Source organism: Typopeltis vanoorti, chromosome 16 (assembly GCF_054136105.1).
Source record: "Typopeltis vanoorti isolate ZY-2024b chromosome 16, IOZ_Tvanoo_1.0, whole genome shotgun sequence".
In the NCBI taxonomy this organism is placed as follows: domain Eukaryota; kingdom Metazoa; phylum Arthropoda; class Arachnida; order Uropygi; family Thelyphonidae; genus Typopeltis; species Typopeltis vanoorti.
The window spans coordinates 44,049,715-44,077,266 of NC_143564.1; the positions used below are offsets into that span (position 1 = coordinate 44,049,715).

Genomic DNA, 27,552 nt, shown 5'->3' on the forward strand with positions numbered 1-27,552 from the left:
ATTTGAAATGCAGAGGACGTATTGCAAGAGTTGACAAAATAGCTCAGAGGGTTACTTAGATGTTGAAGAACACATTGAGAAGTAAAGATAGGGATGTTATTCTTCCTCTTTATAAGGCTATGATTTGGCTACATGTTGACTGCTGTGCACAGATTTGGTCACCTGCATATTGAGAAGTGGTGCAGAGGATTCAGAGACAAGTGACCAAGCTTGTGACAGATCCATGGAATGTTCCTTATGAGGATAGATCGAAGGTGTGTGGATTGCAGAGTTTAGCTGACAGGCAGTGGAAAGGAGACATGATAGAAACTTGATTGCAAAATATACTAAGCTACTACAGGTATTCTATAAGTTGACACAGAAGAAATTTTTCAATACATTGGGAGTAGAGGAAAAACAAGTAATCACACTTGGAAGTTGTCTAAGAGTGTTTAGTAAGGGTGTGCAGACTAGGTTCTTTACTTGAAGGATTGGGATAAATTGCCAGAGGTAATGAGTGCCCAAACACTGAATAAATTTAAGGCAGTGATTCTCAACCTGTGGGGCGTGCCAACTTTGGGGGGCGTGAAATACCTAAAGGGAGAGTACGAAGAAAGTGGAAATCAAAGGAAAAACTACTTTTGAAACAAAAGCATTTAGATAAATTTTAGATAAATGATAAACGGGGATTTATTAGTAAAGGTAAACAAGTATAAGCAGTAAAAATCGAAATTCAGTTTTTTGTGATTGTTAACATATACACAACTTGGATTCATGGTCATCGAGTTTTAAAGATTAAGTATCAAGTCTGAGGTAAAAAGTAAGACACAAACTAGCACCTGAAAGCCTTAATCGTGACAACTCGTATTTGGCCTGAGCTCAGCTTTTTCTTCCCAGAGTTTCTCTTATTCTTTTCTAAGTACAGTTGCATAACTCTTACCTGACCATGCAGTAGGGAGATTCCTCAAATTTTGGCATTGTTTCATTTCCCCTTTTTATAGATAGTAGTATGAAAGCTTTTTCCAGTCATCTGGAATTCATCCTTCTGACCAGTCCTAAATTATGCAGTGCATTTGTTGAAAGTGTTTATCTCCATATTTGAGCATTCCTGGTCCACATTTCAGGTTTCTAATGGCTTTTTCTCTTTCTAGTATTTGTATATACTCCTTATTACACTTCCCTCAAATATTTTCTGCTGTTCTTTGTTTAATTTTATCAATCTTTTAAGGTAATTATTCCAGACATCTGGAATATCTTCAATTTTTATGTCATCTCTTTGATATCTGATTCCATTTACAGCATTATCTCTTGCATTTCTAAGCTTTTTCAATTGCTTTCAGAACATTTTGACACCCTGACACCCTGTGTTTTATATTTTTCCCCAAGATTTTACTTTTGTTTAGCTATTTTTCATATAGCATAGCTTTCTTATATTTTTTCTCTATTCTCTCAGGGCACATAACTTATTTGCTAAGAACTTTCGATATGTTTTATCTTCCAAGATTAACTTGAATCCATCATAAAATTTGGATTTTTCTATCCTTCCTTCTAGACAACTTCACCAGATATCTACTAAATCAATTAATATTTTCTTCAGTCTACCACTGAGTCTCCAAGGTTTGTATCCTTGGAGACTAATTTTCTCTTGCCTAATATTTCTATATTTAAGTCTACAGTTCACCCCCTGAATGCTGCTTAGCTTTGGCTATTTATGAAACTTTTGTATATATTTTATATTTCAGTGTAATATTCATTTTTATCCTGCTTAAAACAAAATCACCATTTAGTTTTAAGCAGGATAATTCCATAAATGATTCCATTGCACAAGAACCTTATAATAAGAAATTGTGGCATCACTGAACTAAAGGTTTGATTGTAACCAGTGCCCTAGTATATTTCTTGTGTGTGCAATTAATGTTCGGCGCCTTTCCAAAAAATTTTTTTTTGAAAAAAACGAACAGTGAATGAAAAACAAATGAAAACCGCTTTACAGTATAATGTTATCTACGGATTAGTCCTGCTTATACAAATTTTTTTTACATGGAACTCAACAATTAATCATAAGTTGATTTATGATACATCAAAAAATAAAGAACTATTTTAGATATATTTTCATAAATTTTAATCAAAAATTACAGTGATATAATCGGGTCCAGGATACAATTTCAGAATTTATTTGTTCATTTACAGGAAGATCTGAAGGGGGCCCCAAATGGAAGATGACGTACATAATTATATGTACCATTCGTTGTTCGTTTAAACTCTTATCTCATATCTTTTGACATCTTTTAGGCGCTTTTTCTTCTGTGGCGCCTGTGTATATTGCACGCTTTGCACACGCTACCAGGCAGGCCTGATTGTAACAGTGCTGAAGTTTTTTTGTTTTTTTTTCTCTCTCTCTCTCCAAGTGTGTTCTCTAGAGATACTGTCTGAAGAGACAGTGCATTATCATCCAGTTTATTTTTTTCGTTATGTAAAATAACCAGCATAAAAAGTGAATATGAATAATTCAAAAATGTTGAGGCAAAGTAGGACTTGGTGATATTAAGGTTCTGCTTTAGTAATATAATAAATAGATGCAATGTTAAATTTCTACATATTTGATATGTTAACATTGATCTAAAAAAATACTATCAAACCTGAAAATGAGCTGTGTGTTATAATAATAGTTTGTGATAACACTTAACTTTTTATAGTTCGTAGCTGATTTTTTTTTTTTTTTTTTTCCCTTTTTCAGCTGTTTCAAAGGGCATTACATGTATATCAAGAAGCCAATAGAGTATGGCAGTTTAAAAATATTGCTGATGAAATGGCACCTGATTCCCTCAAGAAACTCGGCAGTTTAATGAATGACAGTCACAGCAGTTGTCGAGATTTATATGAATGTAGTCATTGTGAATTGGATAAGTTGGTGGAAATTGCTCTGAAAGCTGGAGCTCTAGGATCTCGTCTTACAGGTGCTGGGTAAGAACAGTTGTATTTATGTCTTTGAACATTAGAAAATGTTCTACTTAATCTAAAGAAATACAATAACAAATGTATACTTCCCTGCTTTTGATGCATGTTTTTTCAATTGGCAATTGCAGAACTACAGCAAATGCTCATATTGCAAATTTATAAGGTCTTTTTTGGTAAATGCAGGATTCCCTGTAATGAATTTAGAAGCATTCTCTCCCATCCAAACTAAGTCTAGAAGATAAATACCTGAGAAACTATTAGTATTCATTGAGACATATGACTTTTTTATCATTTTCCCTCATTAAGCTTTTAATGAGCCTGTTTGAATTATAATCTCTTGCCCTTCAACACTAACTGGTGCACCTCTCCCCAACCTCACATATCAGAGGTTTGTGTATTGGTAGTTATGGTATAGAATTTTAAGTGATGTATGAGCTGAGTGGAATGGAGATGGGAAAGCTTTTAACACTCGCACTAGTTCAAAGAATTTTTACAAATCCACATTTTCAAGTCTGTAATTCATAATTATAGAGTATTATTATTATTATTATTATTATTATTATTATTATCTGACCTCCATGGAGTCAGAGACTTGTCATGGAAGGTAAACACTATTACACACAATGCATCCAACCATGCTTTAAACTGGTTTAATGTGTCTACATTCAGAACACACTCAGGCAATGCATTCCACTCAATAACCATTCTCCATGCTTATCACTCCTCTGCTCATACCCTCCTTATGCAGTTTCCAGTGATGGCCTCTTGTTCTACACCCCTCTTCCATTCTATGAAAAATCTCTTCCATGTCAACCCATGACTAGTTTATATGTCTCAATCATATTCCTCCTATTCACAAGGCTTTAAACCTTACATTCTCTCAATCTGTCCTCGTACTCCAAAGACCACTAACCACCTTTGTGAATCTTCTCTGGACCCTTTTTAACATATCTTCATCACCACGAAAACCCAACAACCAAATCTGTGCACAATAATCCATATGAGGCCTGATCAAAGCCTTATACAATGGCATCATAACCTCTCTATTTTTGCATGTCAGGGTCCTCTGCATTATTGCCATTATCTGATGTGACATCTTCACAACTTGTGCAATGTGGCCCTGAATTTCAGGACCTTGTCCACCATCACTCTTAGATCTCTCATCTCCTTCACTTCCTTTAAAGTTTTCCCAACATGTGTATACTCTGCATCCCAACATTGCTTACCAAATCTCAAAGCCTTACATTTTGCAACATTGAACTGTTAGTTCCACTTACCTGCCCATTCATGCAATCTATTCAAGTGCTTTGTAAGGTCGTAACATCTGCTTGATTCTGCATTGCTCTCCCCAGTTTTGCATCGTCTGCAAACAGCTGCATATCACTAGTTAAATCCATCCCAATATCATTAACATATAAATTGAACAACTATAGTCTCAAAATTGACCCCGTAGTACACTATTAGTGACCTCTCCGTTTCAGGACACGCACACACCCATATACAACTTTCTGATACCTATATGACAGCCAGTCACTGATCCAACTCAGAAGTCTGTTATCCAGTCCCATCTGTTTCAATTCATTTACCATCTTGTAATGTGGCAGTCTATCAAAAGCTTTTGCTTTTAAATTTTAATTTAGAAAAGTAAGATATGCAAACTTGACTTCATATATAAAAAAAAGCATCACATATATTGTATTACTGCACAAGAATTGATGGTTGAGTTTCAAAATGTTATGATAGTTTAAATTGTCACTTACCTGAAGTCTTGTGATTTTTCTCATGAAAGGAAAACTTTTAAAAGAAATTAGACTGGACTTTTAAAAAAGAAGTACACTTATATTGAGGAGAATCCTGTTCAGTATACATACTGCTAACAGGAGTGGTGAGTTGGTTTCCTAACTGGTGATCTTAGCACACAGGGAAAGAACACAAGTGAAGAACAGCTAGTGTGTAAGTTGGTGGCCGTGATTGTGTGAGATAACAGGTGGACTGCTGCATTCATATGTTGATATAACTGTAAAAATGTTTCCATAAAAATAAAGAATAAACTAAGGAGCATTGCATATAAATTAAGTAAGGGTTTGGTTTCAAAAAAATAGAAAATTGCAGAGTTTTCATTTAACCTTGGAAAATGAAAATAATTGCCTTTGTATGAAAAATTAAATTAGCCATAAAGAGAGAAGGTTAGTACTGAGATGGAGAGCTAAATTGTTAGATGAGACTACATTCTCATTTCTTTACCTTATGAAATCAAAAAAATGCTTTAGTTTCCTAATTGCAATATCTAAGAGAGGTTTCAAACAAAGAAATCATCTTAACAAAATTATCTGAGTGATTAGGTTCCGGTTTTGTGTATTGTAAAACAAAAGTAATAATTTTATTCAAAAACATATATTAAAAAAAATAAATAAATTCTACTGGCCTACTGAGGAAATCTAGAGACAAGTTGGAGGTAGGGATTCTCGAACTTTTTAATTAATCAGCAAGTGGTTTTGTAACATAATAATTACTAAGTTTTAAAAGAGGTAAACCGTGAGTAGACATATCGATACAAAATACAGGGTGTTCGGGATAAATTTGACAGTTTCGTAAGGAAAAAGAAAATCTTCTTTGTATCTATTAAATTTAATGAATTGACAAAAAAACATTACAGGCAGAGTTAATTACAATACTATCAACAAGATTTACTCAAAATAACCACCATTAGCATCGATCACAGCTTCAATTCTGCTTCGGAACCTCGAACAAGCTGATGCTACAGTCTCCCTGGGAAGGGCCGCAAAAACTGTTTTAATTTTATCCATTAACTGGGCTTTTGTATTACTGGAAGTGCGATTGGTGTCTTTTTCAACTGCGCCCCATACAAAATAATCCATGGGGTTAAGGTCTGGGGAGTTTGGAGGCCAAACATTTGGACTGGTGAAGTCGTAGAAATTTTCAGACAACCATTTTTGACTTTTCCCAGAGGTGTGGCAAGGGGCCGAATCCTGCTGCCATACATACGGCCTACCATTGGCTACCCTTGTTATCCAGGGCTTGACTACAGTTAGCAACTCCACGAACAAAGCCCGAATTCCAATGCCAGGGTTCTTCAACACCTGTTCCTGCAGATTTGCGAGGAATTCTGCTGTACGAACGCAATCAGATCGTCTGCTAGGGATCTTTCTTCTTGCTACATCCTCGTAGTCACCATTGCAAGTCTCTAGTTCATGCCTGATTGTTTTTACTGTATTCAGGGAGCATTGGGCAGCAGTCGTAATATCCTTATTTTGATGGCGGGCACGAATCATCATGATACAAGTTATTCTCTTCCATGATTCAGGTGGGTTCCAGCTATCCATCCTTTCTGACATCTTGTATATGAATGAAGAAGGGTCCAAACTTTTAAATGAAGAGAAGTGTGTGTTAATACATGTAACTTACGGAAAAATATAATTAATTATAAATATGTCAAATTTATCCCGAACACCCTGTAAATAACGGAAAAAACTCACGTAGAAAGATTATTTAAAAGTATAATTTTCGCCTGTGTGTTAAAATTATACTTTTAAATAATCTTTCTACGTGAGTTTTTTTCGTTATTTATTTTGTATCGATAATAATTACTGTAAGTGCTGTATGCCCACAGATGACCCTTCGACACTTCTGTGCATGTCAGAAGAAGGACAATCCATTCCGATAATAGGGTAATCAGTCCATCTTGTAGAATGAATTGTTTATTATTACATGTCGGAAAATTAACTTTTCTTTTATGAACATTGAAGTTTTTAAAGTGGCAGCTATTCTGTAACAGTTGGAAAATTTTACGTTTATGCATGTGAATTCGGGTTTTGGTAACGAATTCACACATCGCCTTATTCATTTCTCCCTTTCAACATGAATTGACTCTTCTTGGCATCGAGCCAACTGAGGGTCTCAGATCTGTTGTTGGACAGTACTGTGGTATCACCCTATTGCAGCTGCTCACTTTTATTTTCTTAAAACGTTTTTTAAGACTGCTATTCTAACAAGCCATTCAAAATGCTCAGTCCATTTTGAGTGTCATGTGTTAGCATTACGCACAAGATTTGTGGGTAATGCCAATGAGGTCATGATCATACCTGGTTATGCTTGCTTCACTTAAAATGCTTTAAATGGCTATAATTGATTAGCAAGCATTATTTAAAATAACATGCTTCGAAAAACTAAAATATGAATAAAACAATGAAATGTTTAAAATAAACACTTTATACTATTACTCTTTCAAAAACTCGATAAGAAATAAGAAAGTAAATAAGTAATATGAAGAACGAGAATAACATAAAAATTGCAAATTCCAATATACAAAATACTGTACATGTACTAAAACATATGTTCAGAAAAGCTAAAAATTGAAAGCATTCTTATCATTAAATGGTATACATAACACAACTTAGTGAAGAACATTAATTTCTTATGACTTGGAGAAGATGCCATGTTCATGTTTGTTGGCTTAGTGAAAAATGAAGCTGTTGCTCCTGGACAGCTCATCCAGGACTAATTGGTTAGTGAACTTACCTGCAAGAGTCAGTAATGTTGCAGTAAGTCTGGGGTTAGTAGCTCTAGCATTCCACTTCAAAGTGCAGTCATTACTTGCCAAATAGTAAGTATCCATGCGTGGTTCCATGGTAGGTAGGGCGCACTGACACAATACTTCCTTTATTGAGTATGCATCTTTCATTCTCAAGTTCATCAGGGACCTGCAAAATCTTGAGCCAAGTCGAGAAAAAAAAACATTTCCACAGCAAGAACAAAAGAGTAGAAACATCTGAGACACCCTAATATCCCCCCAGTCCTACCAAGAAAATGTCATCCTTTACTCAGAACGGGTTGGTGGAGGGTTTTGCAAAATCTAGTAAGAAACTACAAATATTTTAATTGAAACTGCATACCAGAAACATGCAAAACATTTATTTGCAACATCAGTCATGGGATTACCATTTATGTTACCCCCCCCTCACACACACAAAACGTTCAACTTTTCCCAAGGAATAATATGAGAATTTTGTGCTTTTCTGCTGTAGCCTGAAAAGCACAAAATTACAAATGCAAAACATCCCAGTGAACTAATTGTGAAGGAGAACACCCAGCATACTACTCCTGAGCATGCAAATGATGAAGGCTGAAAGACTCTAAAGAGCAAAACGTGCTGGGTTAAAGCTATAATACTGAGAGGAGACCTCCACATAGCCTTTAAAGGAATGCAAAGCATGACCAGGGCTTCTGACCTAATGTCCAATCCTCACCTTCTCGTGGTGCACCATGCTAGGTATCTACCGGATACCTAGCATGGTGCACCGGATATCTTCAAATGATGCTCTGGCTGGAGCGTCGCCTGAAAACACAATAAAACTGGTTAAAAAAGGCCTCTGTTGTATTTGCCAGGGGGATAGGTTAAACAGCAAAAAAGTTAACTACTGGAACAAATCCTAAAACACACCCCCAACTGAACATCAACAGAGTTCAAGATCAGTACTCAACATAAGAAACCTGAATGGCAAAAATTGGAGCTGGCTGAGGAATTGGATAAGTACCAGATCCGATATCACCCCTGTTATATCACCCTGTTATATCCGATATCACCCCTGTTGAAACAAAAAAGACAAAAACTGGTAAGATCTTTCTAAACAGTAAATACAAAATGCTATATTCAGACAATAACAGTCGGAGAAAAGGAGTAGCTATAGTATTCAACACGATATATGAGGCTAATCTTCTTGAATGGCAGGCAATATCATGTAGCATGATGTGGGCAAATATTAGAATGGGGGAACTTGGACAATGAGACTTGTTTGTTCCTATGGTCCCACAGAAGGTTCTACAAAGTTAGAAATGGAGGAATTTTTTCAGGCTTTAGAGAAAGCAACTGACACAATGAAAAAGGAAATGTTGGTCCTTGTTGGGGATCTCAATAGGAGAGTAGGAAATGATTGTCAGACATACAAATATATTTTGGGAAAACTTGGAGAAAAGAGCAAAGCTAATAAAAATGGCAAATACCTGTTGGATTTCTGCTCAAGACATGGACTGATTATTACTAACACAATGTTCCAACATAAAAATGTGCACAAATTCACATGGAGAAAAGAGGCAAGGAATAAGAAAAGTCTCATTGAGTATGTTATTGTTGATAGTGATGTTTTCCCACTGGTGAAGGACACCAGAGTGTACAGAGGATTTGAAATTGGAAGAAGTGATCACCATTTAGTCTGGAGCAGGATAAATTTGAATTTCATATTGAAAAGAAGAACATGTAAGAAAGTTTTAAAGTGAATAAGTTGAGCAGCTCTCAGATGTGAACTGTAGACTGAAATATACAAACATTATTGAAGAAAAAATGAAAGAGTTTGAGAACAGGAACCAAACCTTGGAAATTTAGTGGCCAGCCCTGAAGAAAACATTGATTCAGTCAGGATAGAAATTTTGATTCTGGAAGTATGGAAAAATGAATTCGATGGTGGGATCTTGAAGTTAAAGAGGCAGTGAAGGAAAAGAAGAAAGCATATGGAAAGTTTCCGGAGCATAAGTCAAAGTCAGCTGTGTTCTTAGCGATTACAGAAAAAAATGTAAGAAAGTGAAGCACTGTGTTAAACTATCTAAACAAATGTCATTGGACGACTTTAGTAAAAACATAGAAAATAAATATCAGGAAGATGGCAAAATATTCTGGAGGCTGTTGGAAAAGCTCAGAAATTGAGGAAGGAATGCTGTAAAAAAGAATTAGAGATGATAAAGGTGACATGAAAACTGGAGAAAAAGATATCCTTTATGTATGGAGCAATTACTATTGAAAAATTGCAAAACATTACAAGCAGTAACAGCACAGTGGTAAAAAACACTTAACAAGCATGCAATCAGGAATACACTTGACGTAGAAAAAGTCATCAAAAGCCTAAAACATAGAAAGGCAGCAGAAGTAGATGATATTTGACCAGAAATGCTCAAGTATGGTAGTCTTGCAGTGGCTGCACTGCATACTTCAGAATGCCTGGACAGAGAGAGAAATTCCAGATGATTGGAGTAGAGCTCTCATGGTACCCATATACAAAAAGAGAAATAAAACTGAATGTGAGAATAATAGAGGTATTTCCCTACTGAGTGTGCCTGGTAAGATTTATGCAAGTATACTTGAGAAACGGTTGAGAAGAATTGTGGAAGAAAAGCTTGGTGAAGAACAATCTGGATTCAGGCCAAATAGAGGCTGTCAGGATCAGATCTTCACTTTACGACAGACAGTTGAAAAATCATGGAAATATAACAAAGATCTGTATTTAAATTTTGTCAATCTAGAAAAGGCATATGACAAGGTGCCGAGAGAGAAGCCCTTCAATACGCTACAGTTATATGGTGTCGATGGGGCATTATATCAAGCAATACTTTATTTGAGTTGGAAGTCTGCAGTTAGAATTGAAGGAAGTACAGGAAGATAGTTTTATGTTAAATCTGGTGTAAATACAAAATGTTATATTCAGGCAATGACAATCAAGGAAAAGAAGGAGTAGCCATAGTATTCAACACAAAATACGAGGCTAATCTTCTTGAATGGCAGTCAGTCTCAAGTAGAGTAATGTGGGCAAATATGAGAATGGGGAACTGGACAATGAGACTTATTTGTGCCTATGGTCCCACAGAAGGTTCTACTAAGGTAGAAGTGGAGGAATTTTTTGAGGCTTTAGAAAAAGCAACTGATACAATGAAAAATGAAAAGTTGGTCCTTGTTGGGGATCTAAATAGCAGAGTAGGAAATGATTGTGAGACATACAAAAATATTTTGGGAAAATTTGGAGAAAAGAGCAAAGCTAATAATAATGGCAAATATCTGTTAGATTTCTGCTCAGGACATGGACTGGTTATTACTAACACCATGTTCCAACATAAAAATGTGCACAAATTCACATGGAGAGAAGAGGCTAGGAATAAGAAAAGTCTCATTGACTATGTTATTGTTGATAGTGATGTTTTCTCCCTGGTGCAGGACACCAGAGTGTACAGAGGATTTGAAATTGGAAGTGATCACTATTTAGTCTTGAGCAGGATAAAATTGAATTTCATATTGAAAAGAATAACATGTAAGAAAGTTTTAAAGCGAATAAAAGTTGAGCAGCTCTCAGATGTGAACTGTAGACTAAAATACACAAAGATTGTTGAAGAAAAAATGAAAGAGTTTGAGAACAGGAATCAAACCTTGGATATTCATTGGCAAACTCTGAAGAAAACATTGATTGATTCTGCCAGAGAGGCATGTGGTGAGGTTGTCTGTAAGGATAAAAAAATCAGAACTCCCTGGTGGACACAGGAAGTTAAAGAGGCAGTGAAGGAAAAGAAGAAATCATACCAAAAGTTCCTGTCAAATAAGTCAGCTTGTGCTCTTAGAGAATATAGAGACAAATGCAAGAATGCTAAACAATGTGTAAAACTAGCTAAACAAAAGTCATTGGAGGACTTTGGCAAGAATATAGAAAATAAATATCAAGAAGGTGGCAAAATATTCTGGAGGTTGTTGAAGAAGCTTAAGAATGGGGGGAAAGAGTGCCGTAAAAGGAATTAGAGATGATACAGGTGACATGAAAACAGGAGAAAAAGATATCCTTGAAGTATGGAGTAATTACTTAGAGAAATTGCTAAATGAAACAAGCAGTGATGATAGCACAGTGGTAAAAAACACTCAACAGGCATGCAGTCAGGAATACATATCCATACTTGAAGTAGAAAAAGCCATCAAAGGCTTGAAATATGGAAAGGCAGCAGGAGTAGATGATATTCGACCAGAAATGCTGAAGTATGGTGGTATAAGAGTCTTACAGTGGCAGCACTGCATAGTTCAGAAAGCCTGGACAGAGGGACGAATTCCTGATTATTGGAGTAGAGCTCTCATAATACCCATATATAAAAAGGGAAATAAAACTGAATGTGAGAATTACAGAGGTATTTCCCTACTGAGTGTTCCTGGCAAGATCTATGCAAGTATACTTGAGAAACGGTTGAGAAGAATTGTGGAAGAAAAGCTTGGTGAAGAACAAGCTGGATTCAGGCCAAATAGAGGCTGTCAGGATCAGATCTTCACTTTACAACAAATAGTCGAGAAAGCATGGGAATATAACAAAGATCTGTATTTGAGTTTTGTCGATTTGGAAAAGGCATATGACAAGGTGCCAAGAGAGAACCTATTCAGTACGCTGCAGTTATATGGTGTCAATGGGGCATTATATCAAGCAATACTTAGTCTTTATTTGAGTTGTAAGTCAGCAGTTAGAATTGAAGGAAGTACAGGAAGATGGTTTAATGTTAAAACTGGTGTGAGACAAGGATGTACGTTATCCCCTCTGTTATTCATTATCTATATGGATCACATTATGAAGGAAAGTCGTATTAAACATGATATCAAAATTGGAGATGTTAATGTCAGCTCTTTGCTTTATGTGGATGATGTTATAGTTCTAAATAAATCCGCTACAAGTCTGCAACATTCTCTGACTAAATTAAATAGCTGTTGTAATAGATATGGTATGAAGGTCAGCAATAAAAAGACAAAGACAATGAAAATAGGCAGAATCATTGAAAATGTCAACTGTATTGTGAATGGAGAACCTGTGGAACAAGTAAAACATTTCAGCTATTTAGGCACGATTTTTACTGAAGATGGTAAATTAAATATAGAAATAGACAACAGAATCAGCAAAGCTGGTATGGTGGGAAGTCAATTGAATAAATTCATATGGAATAAGAGAGAAATTAGTCGGAACACTAAATTAGCTGTATACAAGACAGTGTTCAAACCAGTTTTAACTTATGGATCTGAGAGCTGGTTCAGAAGTAAATCACTTGACCAAAGACTAGAGACCACAGATATGAGAGTCCTGAGAAAGATTATAGGCATGAACAGATGGCATCAATGGCAATATCATATTAAAAACGAGGATATTAGGAAAGATCTTGACATTGTCAGCATCCAGGAATGCGTTAGCAGAGCTAATCTCAGGTGGTATGGTCACTTAAACAGAATGGGCGAGGAAAGATTAGCAAAACAAGTGTGCTCTGCCTGGTTGGTAGCAAAACGACCCAGAGGAAGACCAAGATATAGGTGGATTGATACGGTACAAAGTGCTTTAGACGATAGAAATATAAGATCTGATAATGTTGGAGTCTTGACAAGTAACAGACTGATTTGGAGGAAAACTGTAGATAGGAAATTAATAATCGTGTAATTTTTTTCATGTAGTACTATCATATCCTGTACACCCCTTGAGGGTACATGGCAGGAATTTGATGATGATGATGATGATGATGGTGTCAGACAAGGATGTACATTATCCCCACTGTTATTCATTATCTATTAAACTTGATATTGAAATTGGAGATGTTAATCTCACTATTTACTTTATGCAGATGATGTTATACTTTTAAATAAATCCACTACAAGTCTGCAAGATTCACTGACTAAAGTGAATACTGTTGTAATAGATATGGTATGGAGGTCAGCATTAAAAAGACAAAGACAATGAAAATAGGCAGAAACATTGAAAATATCAACCGCATTGTGAATGGAGAACCTATAGAACAAGTAAAACGTTTAGCTACTTAGGCACGATTTTTAGTGAAAATGGTAAATTAAATATGTAAATAGACAAAATCAATAAAGCTGGTATGGTTGGAAATCAACCAAAAAAATTTATATGAAATTAGTCAAAACACTAAATTAGCTGTATACAAGACAGTCGAATCAATTTTAACTTATGGATTTGAGAGCTGGGTTAGAAATAAAACACTTGACCAAAGACTAGAGACCACAGATATGAGAGTCCTCAGAAAGATTAGAGGTGTGAACAGATGGCATCAGTAGCAATATCATATTAAAAATGAGGATATTAGGAAAGAACTTAACATTGTTAGCATCCAGAAATGTGTTAGCAGAGCTAATCTCAGGTAGTATGGTCACATAAAAAGAATGGGAAAGGAAAGATTAGGAAAACAAGTGTTATCTTCCAGGTTGGCAAGTAAAACATCCAAAGTAAGACCATGATGCAGGTGGATTGATACTGTAAAAAGTGCCTTAGAATATAAGACCTGATAATGTTGGAGTCTTGACAGGTAACAAATTGATTTGGAGAAAAATTGTAGATAGGAAGTTAGCAATGTTGTAAGTTTTTCATGTAGTACCATCATATCCTGTAGATCCCCTGAGGGTACATGGCAGGAATTTGATGATATGCCGTATCAGCAGGCAAGCAGGAAATATATGTAATAAAATTGAATATATAACCCACTTATGCTTGGAAGATAACAATAAAAAAGCGGACATTAGCATCACTGTTTTACCTTCTCACAGTTTCATCATTGCTGAATGATATGATTCACTCAGATTTTCAGTGTAGCAAATCAGAGAGAGAGAGAAAAAATGAATATAGCCTCATTCATACACCAAAAATTATCCTATTACATGAGAACTTTATAATAAGAAAAATAGTGAACTAGCCTCAAAAAATGAAGACCCATTAATAGATAAATAAATACTGGTCTGTCCATAGATGAATCCAAAACTATTAAAATGCCTGGTATCCTAGATGGAGTTAAATTTGTGGATGTCTTGACTATTTTTCCTGAGGAGGAAGAGATGGACTATGGCCATCCACAGTTCCACCCAGAAAAAAGGGAAAAAATCCAAAACTGATAAAATAGACCTAATAATGCCAGTGTTGTGTCGTTATTTATGCAAATTCACTTAAATCATATCTATCAAACTTACTATGCAGTTGCTCAAGTACTGGCCTGGATTTTTCGTTCTATCTCCTTTTTAGGCATAAACACATTTGTATTTTTTTTAATGACTACGCCAGTCTGTGCCCTATAATAATAAAATGCACTATTCAGGGAGACAATTCCAATAACCCAAATATATAACTACCTGCTAACTCCTTCAGACAGTCGTGGCAAAATCTCTCAACTTAACCTTATCCTCCCGCGACAAGTTCGTAATTTTAGAGTGGTGAATTGACACTCTTAGTCAGGCAAGACGCAATTTGAGGTAAAAAATAAATGCTTATTTTACAACTTTAAGTATACTATACAATTATATAAGTTCACTCTTGCTAATATTACAGTCATACATAAAAGCTAAGTTAGGAAACTTGATTCTTTCAAGGGCTGCCTAATGCATGCAAAATTTAATATCTAGTAAACTGCTCAACTTAATCTTCATTAACACTATTCACTCATCTAACAATTCCCTCTATAAATCAGGGAACACTAAGTTAAATTATTATTAATTTATGGCTCATAATTCCTCTCTCTACAATTCTGTTAAATTCATTTAAACAATCTCGATATCTGGCTATAGCCTACTGGAACAATCACTTAAGAGTTCACTAGTTAATATTGTCCTGACATTTCATACTTCTTGCATCTAAATTTCTTCATACAAACAGGCTCCCAAAACATAAGTAACAAACATTTACATTACCTTCACTCGATTGCGGAATGGGTCTGCTGGTTAATACTGTTGTGAAAGTACCCGAGGTTCGATTCCTTGTTTGGATCATGCGCGGCGTTAAATTCCTGCTAAGTGTCTATCCTCTATCCACTCCATGGCTACCTTTGTCATCTGAGGACTTTACGGGAACATCTACGACATAGCACCCGCTTGTGATGAAAGCGTTAGCTGCGTCGCGCTGGAATTCCGTCTGTAGTTTCATGGACTGTCTGATTCAAACTTCCCGCTGCCACGCATCCTCGCCCACTGTTCTGCCTGGAAAACGCTACCTCGATTGGACTTCCTCACGACCTCGAATCCCTGGAAAAAAAAGCCTTCTTCCTCCTCCTGCAATCACTTATATTATTCATCACATAGCGCCCCCTATCTCCTCCTGAAACTCCTGTGCAGCGCTATGCTAGTCTCGATCTCCGATGATGTCAGCACTTTTTCTGTGATAGGAATCACGGAACTGTTATTACGTACACCTGTTCCTATTTTTACACTGCCTCAGCCTCTTACACTAACATTTACCAAACCTTTGGACACACTCTTACACTTTGTTCAGTGGAATATTCAAGTTAATTTCAGCTGCACTGTGTAATACTAAATTTTGATTTATAATTCATTTAAAAAAATCTAAATAACACAATATAATTCCAATCTGTTATACTTCTTTACAGTTTTATAAACTGATACATTCTTAGTGTTATATTTCATTATCTTATAATTTCACACCCTTGACACAATATTATTTGATTTTGACTAAATGCAAGTACTTTCTATTATTAAATATTCAGTTTGCTGAGTTGTGCTTGTTGAAATCCGAATGATTTGCTGAAACGAAGTAACAAGACCATTCAGAGTTCAACACCAGTAACCATTCCGATAATGAAATTGCCTAGGATTCTGCCAAAACATTGATGACACCAAGCCTCTCCTGTTACTGTAACACCAGTGAGCTTTTATCAACAAGAGACATACTTTGTGAAGATCCTACATTATGGAATATTAACATGTGTAAGACAGGATAGATGACGGACTTGCCTGCAGAGCAGCCACTATCCTTGTGACATGGACCCAAGAAAGACACATCCATCATCAGATTCAAAAGGACTCCTGGATTCATTACACATCTTTTACAACCTGATCAATCAGCTTCAAAGGAGACTTCGAAAAAATCCAGAAATTGAATGGCAGATAATACTAGCTACCAACCACTTTCAATCCTGGCACACGACAGAGCAGATCCACCTCTAGAGAATTTTGCCAAAATATCAGCAATATCTTAGCAAAATTCCTGGAATTTTACAAGCCATTCAAAAAATGAACTGAAATCTGCTCTACTATAAGGATGGTCTGAAAAGTTCCTTGGCTAACAATGAAAAAGCAAATTTATAATTTCAAATTATTTTTATTTTTCAACATAATCTCCATATTTATGTTGTTCTGATATTTATTCCAGTACGATTATCCCATCTCTGTAGTGGTTCTAAGTAAGATCTGCAAAATACCCCTCTTAATCTGCAATCACCTCTTGATTCGAAGAAAAACACTGACCAGCGAGGAAGAGTTTTAGTTTTGGGAAGAGATAGAAGTCAGAGGGAGCCAAATCTGATGAATAGGATGGATGTTCCAACAATTCATAGTGCATATCCATTAATTTTCCCATTGCCAAAACACCTTTATGGGCAAGTGGATTGTCCTGATGAAAGAGCGATTTTTTTCTTCTGCAAACGGATCTTTTCTCACGGATTTTTTCGTCTAGTCTGGTTAAAAAATTGGAATAATATTCCCCTGTTATTGTTTTACCCTTTTTAAGATAATTAATAAACAAAATGCCATTAGCATCCCAAAACACTGATGCCAATGACCTTTTCTGCTGATGGAACCAACTTTGTCTTCTTGGCGCTAAACAACTGGCTTCTGTCCACTGTTTCGACTGCTGTTTGGATTCTGGTGTGTAATGGTGAATCCAAGTCTCATCTTATGCAAAGCTTTTTCATTTGCAGTTCTTCATGCAAAATATATCCTACACGTCCTTTTGAAATGCCGATAGTCTCAGCAATTTCACGCACTTTGACTCGCCAGTCATCCAATACCATATTGTGCACTCGATCAATGATTTCTGGTGTTGCTATACTTTTTGAACATCCTTCACGTGGATTACGGCCATGTTTAAACTCGGCAGCTCATTTCTTAATTGTTGAAAACAGTGGAGAAGAATGCCCATAAACTTTTATGAATTTCTTTTGGTGTTAAACCTTCTTTTACAAAGAATTTTTTAACTGCACGATACTTAATTTTATCCATTTCGAGGGATACAGACAACACTTTTGCTTCAGACAGCTGTATAAAACAAACTACTTGATAGAATGACTTGCAATTTCACATGGATGTTTACGACAGATGTACCAACTTAGAAAAAAAAATCTTGTCGATAGTCTTGCCATCTATGGTGGAGAACTTTTTAGAGTCCTCGTACAGTGGTAGCTGCTGTAGAATGAGGTAGCATCCATTATTAGCTGGTCAAACCATCTTTCGTGGATCAATAGCATGATCTTTAATAGAATTTACTACAAGCACGAATTTTCAGATTTTAAAGGGCAGTTATTATTGCATTTCCAAACCCAGGCAAGGATCCTAAAACTCAAGAAAATACCATCCAGTAACTCTGATTAGTACTCTGTGCAGGAGATCTTGAAAGGAAAAAAAAAATAGCTCATCTTTTATTGTTGATAGCAAAAAGATTATTGCTATCTGTTTTTTTCGAGTCCCAATCTGGCCTCCAAAAATATCATTTAAATTATCTCATTAGACTAGAAGCATGCTGCTCAAAAATCAGCACTTAGTGCTACTATTTTACTTTTAAAATGATGCATTTTGGAGGTTTAGTATGTTTAAAGACCTATATAACTTTGGCCTTAAAAGTAATATTCCTCTTTTCATAAAAAATTTCCTGTCCATTTGAACCTTCAAAGCCCGAAAGGAATCCACTCTCATATTTGTCACCAAGAGAAGGGAGTCCCACAAGGGTCAGTTTTAAGTGTCATACTGTTCTATTACTGAATTTACATTGACTGTCATACAGTCAATATAAATTCAGTAATAGAACAACTTCCTCCTGCTCTAAGCAGTGATCACTATGTTGAGAACTTTGCCATCTTTTGTTTTTCCTGCAATATGATACTCATAGAAAGACAGTTGCCAGCCATTGACCACTTTCCCCCCTGGGCACTTTCAAATGGTTTATGCTTTCACCTCAGAAGACTTGATGTGCATGTTTGACACAAGTGCAGTCTCAATCTTGACCCAAACCTAAGACAAATGATAATCCTAGTTGAAACAAAGGTCTTGGGACTTGTATTCATTAAACAAATTCCTACTTTATGTGTGACAGTTACAGGATAAGGGTTGCCAGAGAGCAACAAATGTTCTTGTACCCTGCCCATCTCATGTGCTATAGACCAATGTTGTTTGCTTTGTCTCTATAGAGCACTTATCCAATCAATCCATCTCTCCTTGATTATGGGTCCCAAGTCTGTTCTTCTGTTCAAGGCATTACACATCAGTAGTTTGAAAACTTATATAATGTACATCAGACTACACTATCTTTGGATTTACTTATATAAAAGAATTGATACAAACTCTAGACATTCTTCTATACCATATTACACAAATATCACTAAGTACACTATCACCTTGGCACAGCTGCATTTCACTATGCCATATTACACAAATAATCAATGGTAAAAATTACAATTCGTTCATGATCAATTACTATATTAATAATTCGTTTTATATGGTACTCTTTTAGGAAAGATAAAAAATGAATGCAAAGTAAATGTTTATAAAATACTTGTACCTACATTACTTACTGCAATTTTTTTATCAAAAGAAGTTACCAAGAGTCGTTTGAACAGTTTTAGTTTTTTTCTTATTGGCATAAATTCTACGATAACAAGCAAAATTACTCTCCAGACCTCAGCAAACAAGCAATAAAACATAAAGAAAAAACACTGCAAATATAATACATGATGGTACACATTAAGTGGATATTGAATCCAACATTATTTCATAGCCGAATATACAGAAACTAAAAGTTTCGGCAGATGCAAGCATAAGCAACCTTATGGGCAACTCGTAGTAAAGGTGAAGTAAGGTCCAGATCACTTTCCTTAGAATTTTCCATAAATGTAAAGCACATCTCCTAGAGGACATGTATGATAAATAAGCCTTTGGCTCTCTATTTCAGTAATACATGATGATTTATTTATTTTCAGTTACAATCTAGAAATTATTGAACAAAGAATATAAAAAAAAACAAAAAAAAAAACTAAACCATACTATACTGACATAGGAGGTCGCGGTATCTCTCAGATACAATTTACTGTCAAATATCACAAATCTTTATATAACACGTTAACCTAACTGACAGATAAAACAGTGCGGAATATCACTCGTAACATATGAACACAGCTACTCATGACCTCCAAGTGATGCACTGAAATGTGTAAGAATATTTATATTAAACATTTTGCATGTATCTATCAGATCAGCTGCGAGCTCCACAGGGTTAAAGGCACGTTAATCAAAACTCTTGCTGCGTATATATCAAGGGATTCCCGCAATTAATTTCGCCGCATTAATCAAATCCCGTGTTAAGCAAAGGATACCTGTGTGTGTGTGTGTGTAAAAACCAAGTTTATAAAATTACTTGGTATCCTTAATATATATATATATTTTTTTTTTTAGTTAGGAAATTTATTGACCTTTTTAGTTATCTTACATTAACTACTTAGGTGGCGCCCTTTGGAATTGTCAGTTATTGTTCAATTAGTTTTATAAATGTACTAAAGATGCCTGTGATACACAGCTGAAAATTATACTATTAAATATTTTACATGAGTTATTCCATTATTATATTTCTGAATTCATGCATCTGCTCATGGTATTTCCTTATTAAAACATGCTACTTCATTCTCTTTACATTTGTATATAAATAATGTTTTAACATTATTTAATACATCTTTTTTTATTCTGATTTAATAATTTAAGTAACAGTGAAATTTGCCCTTGGACAACTTATATAAAGATGTTTGAACAGATTATGTATTTACAATATATCAAATATTGATCAGATATATTGTAGGTTGTTGTGTCGACTTTCTGCTCATATAACTATCCTTTAGTCTTTGGGTCAGTTCCCCGTTAAACTCTCATACAGGTATCACGTGGTACCTCTGGGGGACAATGGAATTTCTTCGAGATCAAGGCAACACCAGAGTACCAGAGTGTCTGAGATCAACCTCTCGTAAAACTCCAAGAAAATTTATATTTTGCTGCGCCACTTAGCACTATTAGATTAAACAATATTATCAATCAAGAGGTGATCTCAAGACAGTACTTAAGTGATACCTAGCAACTTTGCAGACGTGGCCAAAATCTACCTTTTTCTAGTCTCCCGCCTAGGTTCGTATTACGTTTATAAGCAGTGCATCAGATTCCAAAAATCACAGACAGTCTTAGTTAGATACAAAAGCAAGATTTATTAGATATCATAAATATGTACATACAATACAGTAAGCTTAATTCCCACCTTAAGGGAATTCCTGATAGTCAGGATAGAGTTAAAACAATACAATAGTATAAGTATAGTTAAACTGATAAAACTGTAATTCTCTGAAGTAAGATTCTTATTTATACTCTTCAATACCTTAATCATGCATGATTATCACAATAACTCTTTACATAACACATATTATTGTATTTTAGTCCTCAAGAGAAAAGCAGAAAAAATCCAATTTTTGTTCTTTTAGAATGGTTTGGAGATGCACATCATGTCATTCAAGAACTGAAATTTGTCAGTGTTAAGAAATTGTTATAGTTTTTTATATCTTTTACAATCCCTTCATTAAATAGCAATTCTTTACTCTAACCATATTCATAACCTCCTTTAACATATTATGTAACTCTATCATACTAAGAGACAATAAGATTTAAGGTAACCGTCTCTAAATCATAGTAGCACAGTCCTAATTAATATCAGTAATGTTCTTTCTTCTGTTTTACAACGTGGCACAAATCTTTCATTCACAATCTGGTAAAATACAAATAAAGTCTACTTATCTTCCCCATTTTTGTTCTGTACCGCGCCAATGGTATACCGGAATCTGCCTTTCCATAAACGAAATGCCCACGTGCTCCAATCTGGCTTTCTATGGACTGCCGGGCTTATTCCTTCTGCAGAGATACGACTGCCAAGTTCTGCTGCTGCCTTTATCGAAACCCTTCGAAATGGAGGCACTGCCACCCTTCACCTGCTCACAGCACCGCGAGGACGAACACTCTAGGAGATCCAGGAACAAAAAGCCTCTTCTGAGGGGTGCATGACCCTTATATTTCCACTCTTCTTTCTCGCGTTTCTCGCATTCCGCAATATCCAGCCAACACGCTCACATGGTCTTACGTCACAGCGTCCAGCCTTCTCCGCTATATCACACATGCGCTGACGTCATGCTATTGCTTGGGGTGAGCTACTCCCTCACGTTACTGTTCCGTGACCTTTGGACTTCACTCCCCTCCCCATCTTGAATTTGTGCTAACATTCTATATCTTTTAATACATATTACTTTATAAACTCTGCTAAAGGTTTACACTTCCATTATTGATTTTAACTCATTTGTGAGTGGTACTAAATGCACATTTATTTGTTTTCTCATAGTAAAAAAATATTGCTTGATATATTTATATAGCATTAATTTAATACTCAGAGGCAATCACATGTACTTATATTTCTTTTTTGTTTGGAAACGCATGTTAGATTGTGATAAGGTAGGAGTTTCAAAATTCCCAATCTATCACAATCCAACAAGGTGATATCACATAGATATACAGTGGGTGATATCTGATATCACCCACTATATATCTATCATATTAATTTCTGAAACGATGGATGCATAACTCTTGCAGTGTCCAAAACAACTTCTTACCACATTTTTAGTCCTCAAGAGAAAAGCAGAAAAAATCCAATTTTTGTTCTCTTAGAATTGTTATCTCTTAGGTTTGGAGATGCACATCATGTCATTCAAGAACTGAAATTTGTCAGTGTTAAGAAATTGTTATAGTACTTCCATTATGAGATGGTCAAACATCTACTGGTCTTCCATGGATTAGTATTGTACAGGATAATGATATAAACTTCCTATCAATAATTTTCCTCCAGAAATAATTTATTTGTCATTTCTTATATTTTAGTCTTCCTGTGGATCTTTTTATCTGCCACAATTGCAGCAAACACCTGTTTTGCTAATTTATTCTCCCGTTCTAAGTGATCATAACAATCTTAGATAAACTCTGCAAATTCTTAAATGCCATCAATGTCAAGTTCTTTCCTATATCTTCAGTTTTAACATAATGCCATCACTGGTGCCATCTGTTCACTCCCCTAAATTTTCTGGAAACTTTTTTTCTAGTCTTCTTTAATCATCTGCTTTATTTCTAATCCAACTCTTGGAACCATAAATTAAAATTGGTAATTTCTTCTTTATTCCATATATTCAGCTGGCAATCCACCACAACAGCTATGATTATTCTGCCATTTATTTCTTTATTTAATATACCATTTTCACTGAAAATTTTATTGAAAATAGTTAATTTTTTTTCCTTATTCTATTATTATTTGCTTATTAGTTTCTCCACTGTAAATGCAGGTATTTTCCATAATTGCCTATTTTCCTTGGTTTTTGTCTTCTTATTGCTGATTTTCATACCATAATTTTTACAGAGGTTATTTTGTGTAGTTAAAAAAATCCAGAAGACTGAACTATTTAGGAGTATAACATGACCCACATAAAGACTGACCCCGAGATTAACATCTCCAATTTTGATATCAGGTTTTGATGCCACTTTCCTTCATAATGTAATTCATATACAATGAATAAGAGACGAAATATTGGAAGTATTAAAATTAGTTTTAATCCTTTCTCAGTGCTGTTAATATTCCATTAAACCTCTAACATGAATTCAACACATGTATAATGAATAAGAGTGGAGATAGTGTGCATTGCTGTTATCGTGGGCGTCTGCAGAGGGGGGGAAACAGGGGGGGGGTTTCCCCCGGATCGAGTAAAAAATTCCACAAATTCTAATCGTAAAAGTGATTGAGATATGTAACCTTACACCCTCGACCATGGGATGCTTTGTCTGTCTTAAAATTTTATTATGGGTTAGCCAGTTTTGGCCCTCAGTGAGGTAACCATAGAACACATGTTTCATCTATTGCAGTAATAAAACATGTGGTCCTGTTTTTGGTTCATCTTTTTCTGATTTGTGAAAAAAAATTTTCATTACTGTTGTGAACAGCGACCAGTTCGTTTGCCCACTGTGTCTAATGAGTCACTGAGTGAAGTGTGCAATTGTAAATTTATAGTGAAACAAATTTAAAAAGAAAAATACATCAAAAGAAACTAGAAGAGGAAGCAGTAAAGAAGAAATTTATTGCAAATGTCATCAATAGGTTTGCAAACAATAGATGGAGAATTCGATTCTTATATGATTTGAAATTATCTATCTATATATAATATAAATTCTTGTTTCCTTTATATTGTAAATTTATATACATTATGCATGAACGTTTGTGTTGATGCAATGCTGTATTCTATAATTTACTTGTGTAAAAAAAATTAAATAAATAAAATTTATTGATATAGATATTTCTCCAAGCTTTGTCCCCCTCCCAGAAAATTTTCTGCAGACACCCATGGCTGTTATATATCTAATCTAACATCAAATATGTATCTGCTTCAATTCAACTGCTGATTTACAACTATGTATTGCTCTGTTTAATGTTCCATTTATTCCATATAATTTTCTAGTTTAAAAAACTTTTAAAATAAAAGACTAAAATAACTCATCTGTAAAGAGTATATTATCCCATTGGTGTCTTGGTGAATTTTTATGGATACAACACCACGGAAAACATGTTCTGTAATGAGCTGTGGATAAAGGGATGCAGACTACTGCCTTCAGGAATATAGGCCCACTTGTTGCAGATGTCTTGCCACAGTTTGTCGAGATATCTGTGTACTGTGCTCGAATGGAGTGGATATGCAAGTTGACCTACCATTGTGCATTGATTGTTTTGCTGTTATAACCAAAAATCTATCTTCATGCTCCGTGGCAAAGTGAGGCGACCTCTTAGCAAATGTCTGGAACACATTCATTAGTTTGAAACACTGCCCAGAGCCTGGATACGATGCTATGTGAGATTTCAAACTCTCTTGCAATATCAATGATTCTGCAGCCTTCAAGTTTCCCAATAATTCTTCTCCATGTGAAATCATTTAGAGCAGGGATTCGCAACCTATGGTACACGTACCACTAGTGGTACGAAAGCAGATTTGCTTACTGTACATGTAATATCTTGAATTAAATATAGTGGTATGCCACTGGAAAAGGTTGAAAACCCCTGATCTTGATGATGTCTTTGAAACACTACAAGACATTGAAGTTTGCAACTTTATTTCTTCACAAAAAGAGCTGCCTTCAAACATGATTTGCTTAGCATAGCCTTTTGCCTTTTATCTTGTTGAATGCTACCACATGATCCCTTTGCACTTGATTTGAAAATTTGAATGTATTTTCTTTCTACTTGAAATTGTCAGTTATACAAATTGCGACAGACTTATTCATCTGAATTTGCGATTGTAATCCTCAGAAATAGTTTGTCCTTAAGTTTTGGATACCACTGTATTTCCTTTTTTTTTTTTTTAAATAGTTAGGCTCTATTAGGGCCTTTTAACCATGTAACAGATTCCTAATGATTATTATCTTTTGACTCCCATTAATGAAAAGTTGTACAGTCAACCCTCCTTTCCACGGTTTCCATATAACGCGGAGCCAAAATTGCAACAGCCCTCCTATAACGCGGTTTCCATTCAACAACATTCCATCGACTTAATTGGTTTAAGAAGATTCTCTATAGCATGAATTTATCTATGTGTTAAATTTTTACAGTTGAAATTAACGGGGAATTCCCTTCTTTTTGGTGAAGGTACATCACCATTTTCCTTCAGTTATCAGGGAATTCCCCTATAAGCGAAGAAACGATACGAGATTGTTCACAGTGCTCTGTTTTAATGCTTAAAATAGACCGTATGATTGGCTGTTGCGTATTTGCGTGAATTTTTTTATCCAATAGCGCTGCCGAACTTTCGCTGTTGCAACCACCCACTTTGTCATCAATTTTAAGTGCAACTTAGTAGGAAAGTGTCTGTAAATCCGTGCAGACGTACATATCACGATTAGTGTTCAATAAAGTGCCTTTTGCTTGCTTAATTTGTGTTATCGTAATTGGACAACATTGCACAATACTGTAGGTAATATTTTTTATTTGTTGTAATATAATAATAATAAAATAATTGTTAACCCCAAGTCTGCATAATGTCAGACACAAAAGAAACAAGAAAACAGTTAAAAAGAAACTGGTTTATATCTCTTGAGGACAAAATCCAAATTTTAAATCGTTTAAAGGGTGGTTCCTATATAACGCGGTACGAATCAATCTGATTCGTACTAATTCTGAGTTTCTTATAGCGCGGCACGAATTAACCTGGTTTGCACGTTAAATCTGAGTTTCTTATAACACGGTTTCCATATAACGCGGTACGAATTAATTGCGTTATAGGAGGGTCGACTGTAAACCTATAATGCATTTGTACTATGGGTGGGCTAAGGGTTAAATGATCTGGAAGCACTAGTCTAGAGACCAAACATAACTTTTTTTTCAAGTTATTTCAGCTCTCCAATAATTGGTGGTCTTGCACTGTGATATGAAATTCATCTACAAACATTTCCAGTTAGCAGGATTCAAACATCATCCACAGTCATCCAGGCGAGTTAAATTAATTCATTATCTACATTAGGTTAAATGTATATGCATTCAGCACACACTTTCAAGCTACGACTTTTGTCATTTGCTAGAAAATGAATTTTGAAATTTCCATTGTTTGTAGTCTATCTATCCCAATGGCTTTAACAGGCCTTTAAGGCCCACAACCTTCCAAGCATGCTTGGATTTCGTAACCGAAATACGAGGATAGAATGGTCACTCCTATGCTTCAAGGTATTCTTGGCTGTATCCCTGTGTGTTCAAGGGGCCGGTTTGCCTGCTTGCGGGATGAAAAACACCAGATAAACTGGCGGAAAAAACCCTACTGCCCGCGCCCAAGACCGGCTAACTTGGCTATGGCTGAGGAAGATCCTTCAGCTCCTCACGTCTCCGACGGGAATCGAACCTAGGACACTCCTTCCCCAGGCATATGGTTGCGAAGCGCAAAGCCACTAGGCTAACCGCGCGGATTGTTTGTAGTAGTTAGCTTATAAAGCATTGCGCTATGTAGAGAGACCTTGGGTGGGATTTTTTGGCATTTCATAAGTGTGTAAATTTGTTAAAAGTGTTCTCTATGTTTTGAGCTGACCTTGTCAGCTTAACAGATAATTCAGAATCACAGTAATTAGTAGTAATGCATTTATTTAATGTTTGCTATTTTCTTATCAGGTGGGGAGGATGTTGTGTATCACTTGTGCCTTCCTCCAAGGTGGATGACTTTTTAGTTCAAGTTAAAAAACAGTTCTATATTCCAAGAAGATTGGCAGGAACAGAATACATCTTTCCCTCCCAACCAGGAGGTGGGGCTTGCATGTATATGGTATAAAAATCTGCAAATATTTTTTTCTTTTCTCCCCCTCCCCTTGATATGTATATAATGTCCAGGTGCCCAATTGTTGATTAAGCAAATATTTTGATCACTCATAGAAAACTTCAGAAGTTTTAAATCAGGTTGTTGTCATTCTGTTTTAAATAATGACTACAAACATTATTGTAATAAATAAAGGATTTTAATGTAAAAAAAAAATCAGCATTCATTCTTCTTACAGCTGCTTCAGAAAGTCATCATCAAATTCCTACCATATACCCTCAAGGGGTGTACAGGATATGATAGTACTACATGAAAAATTTACATCATTACTAACTTCCTATCTACAATTTTCCACCAGATCAGTCTGTTACTTATCAAGACTCCAATATTATCAGAGCTTATATTTCTGATGCCTAAGCCACATTG

General features: G+C 35.4%; 1 protein-coding gene across 1 annotated transcript in view; it reads left to right on the forward strand.

Moving 5' to 3' along the window:
• Galk (N-acetylgalactosamine kinase) overlaps nucleotides 1-27,336 on the forward strand; it is a 146,036-nt gene extending 118,700 nt beyond the window's left edge. Inside the window, exons 6-7 of the mRNA XM_090406143.1 lie at nucleotides 2,717-2,943; nucleotides 26,985-27,336. Coding sequence (XP_090262269.1) covers nucleotides 2,717-2,943; nucleotides 26,985-27,141 — 384 coding nt within the window. The 3' untranslated portion in view covers nucleotides 27,142-27,336. The remainder of the gene's footprint in view (nucleotides 1-2,716; nucleotides 2,944-26,984) is intronic.
• The last annotated feature ends 216 nt before the right edge of the window (nucleotides 27,337-27,552 follow it).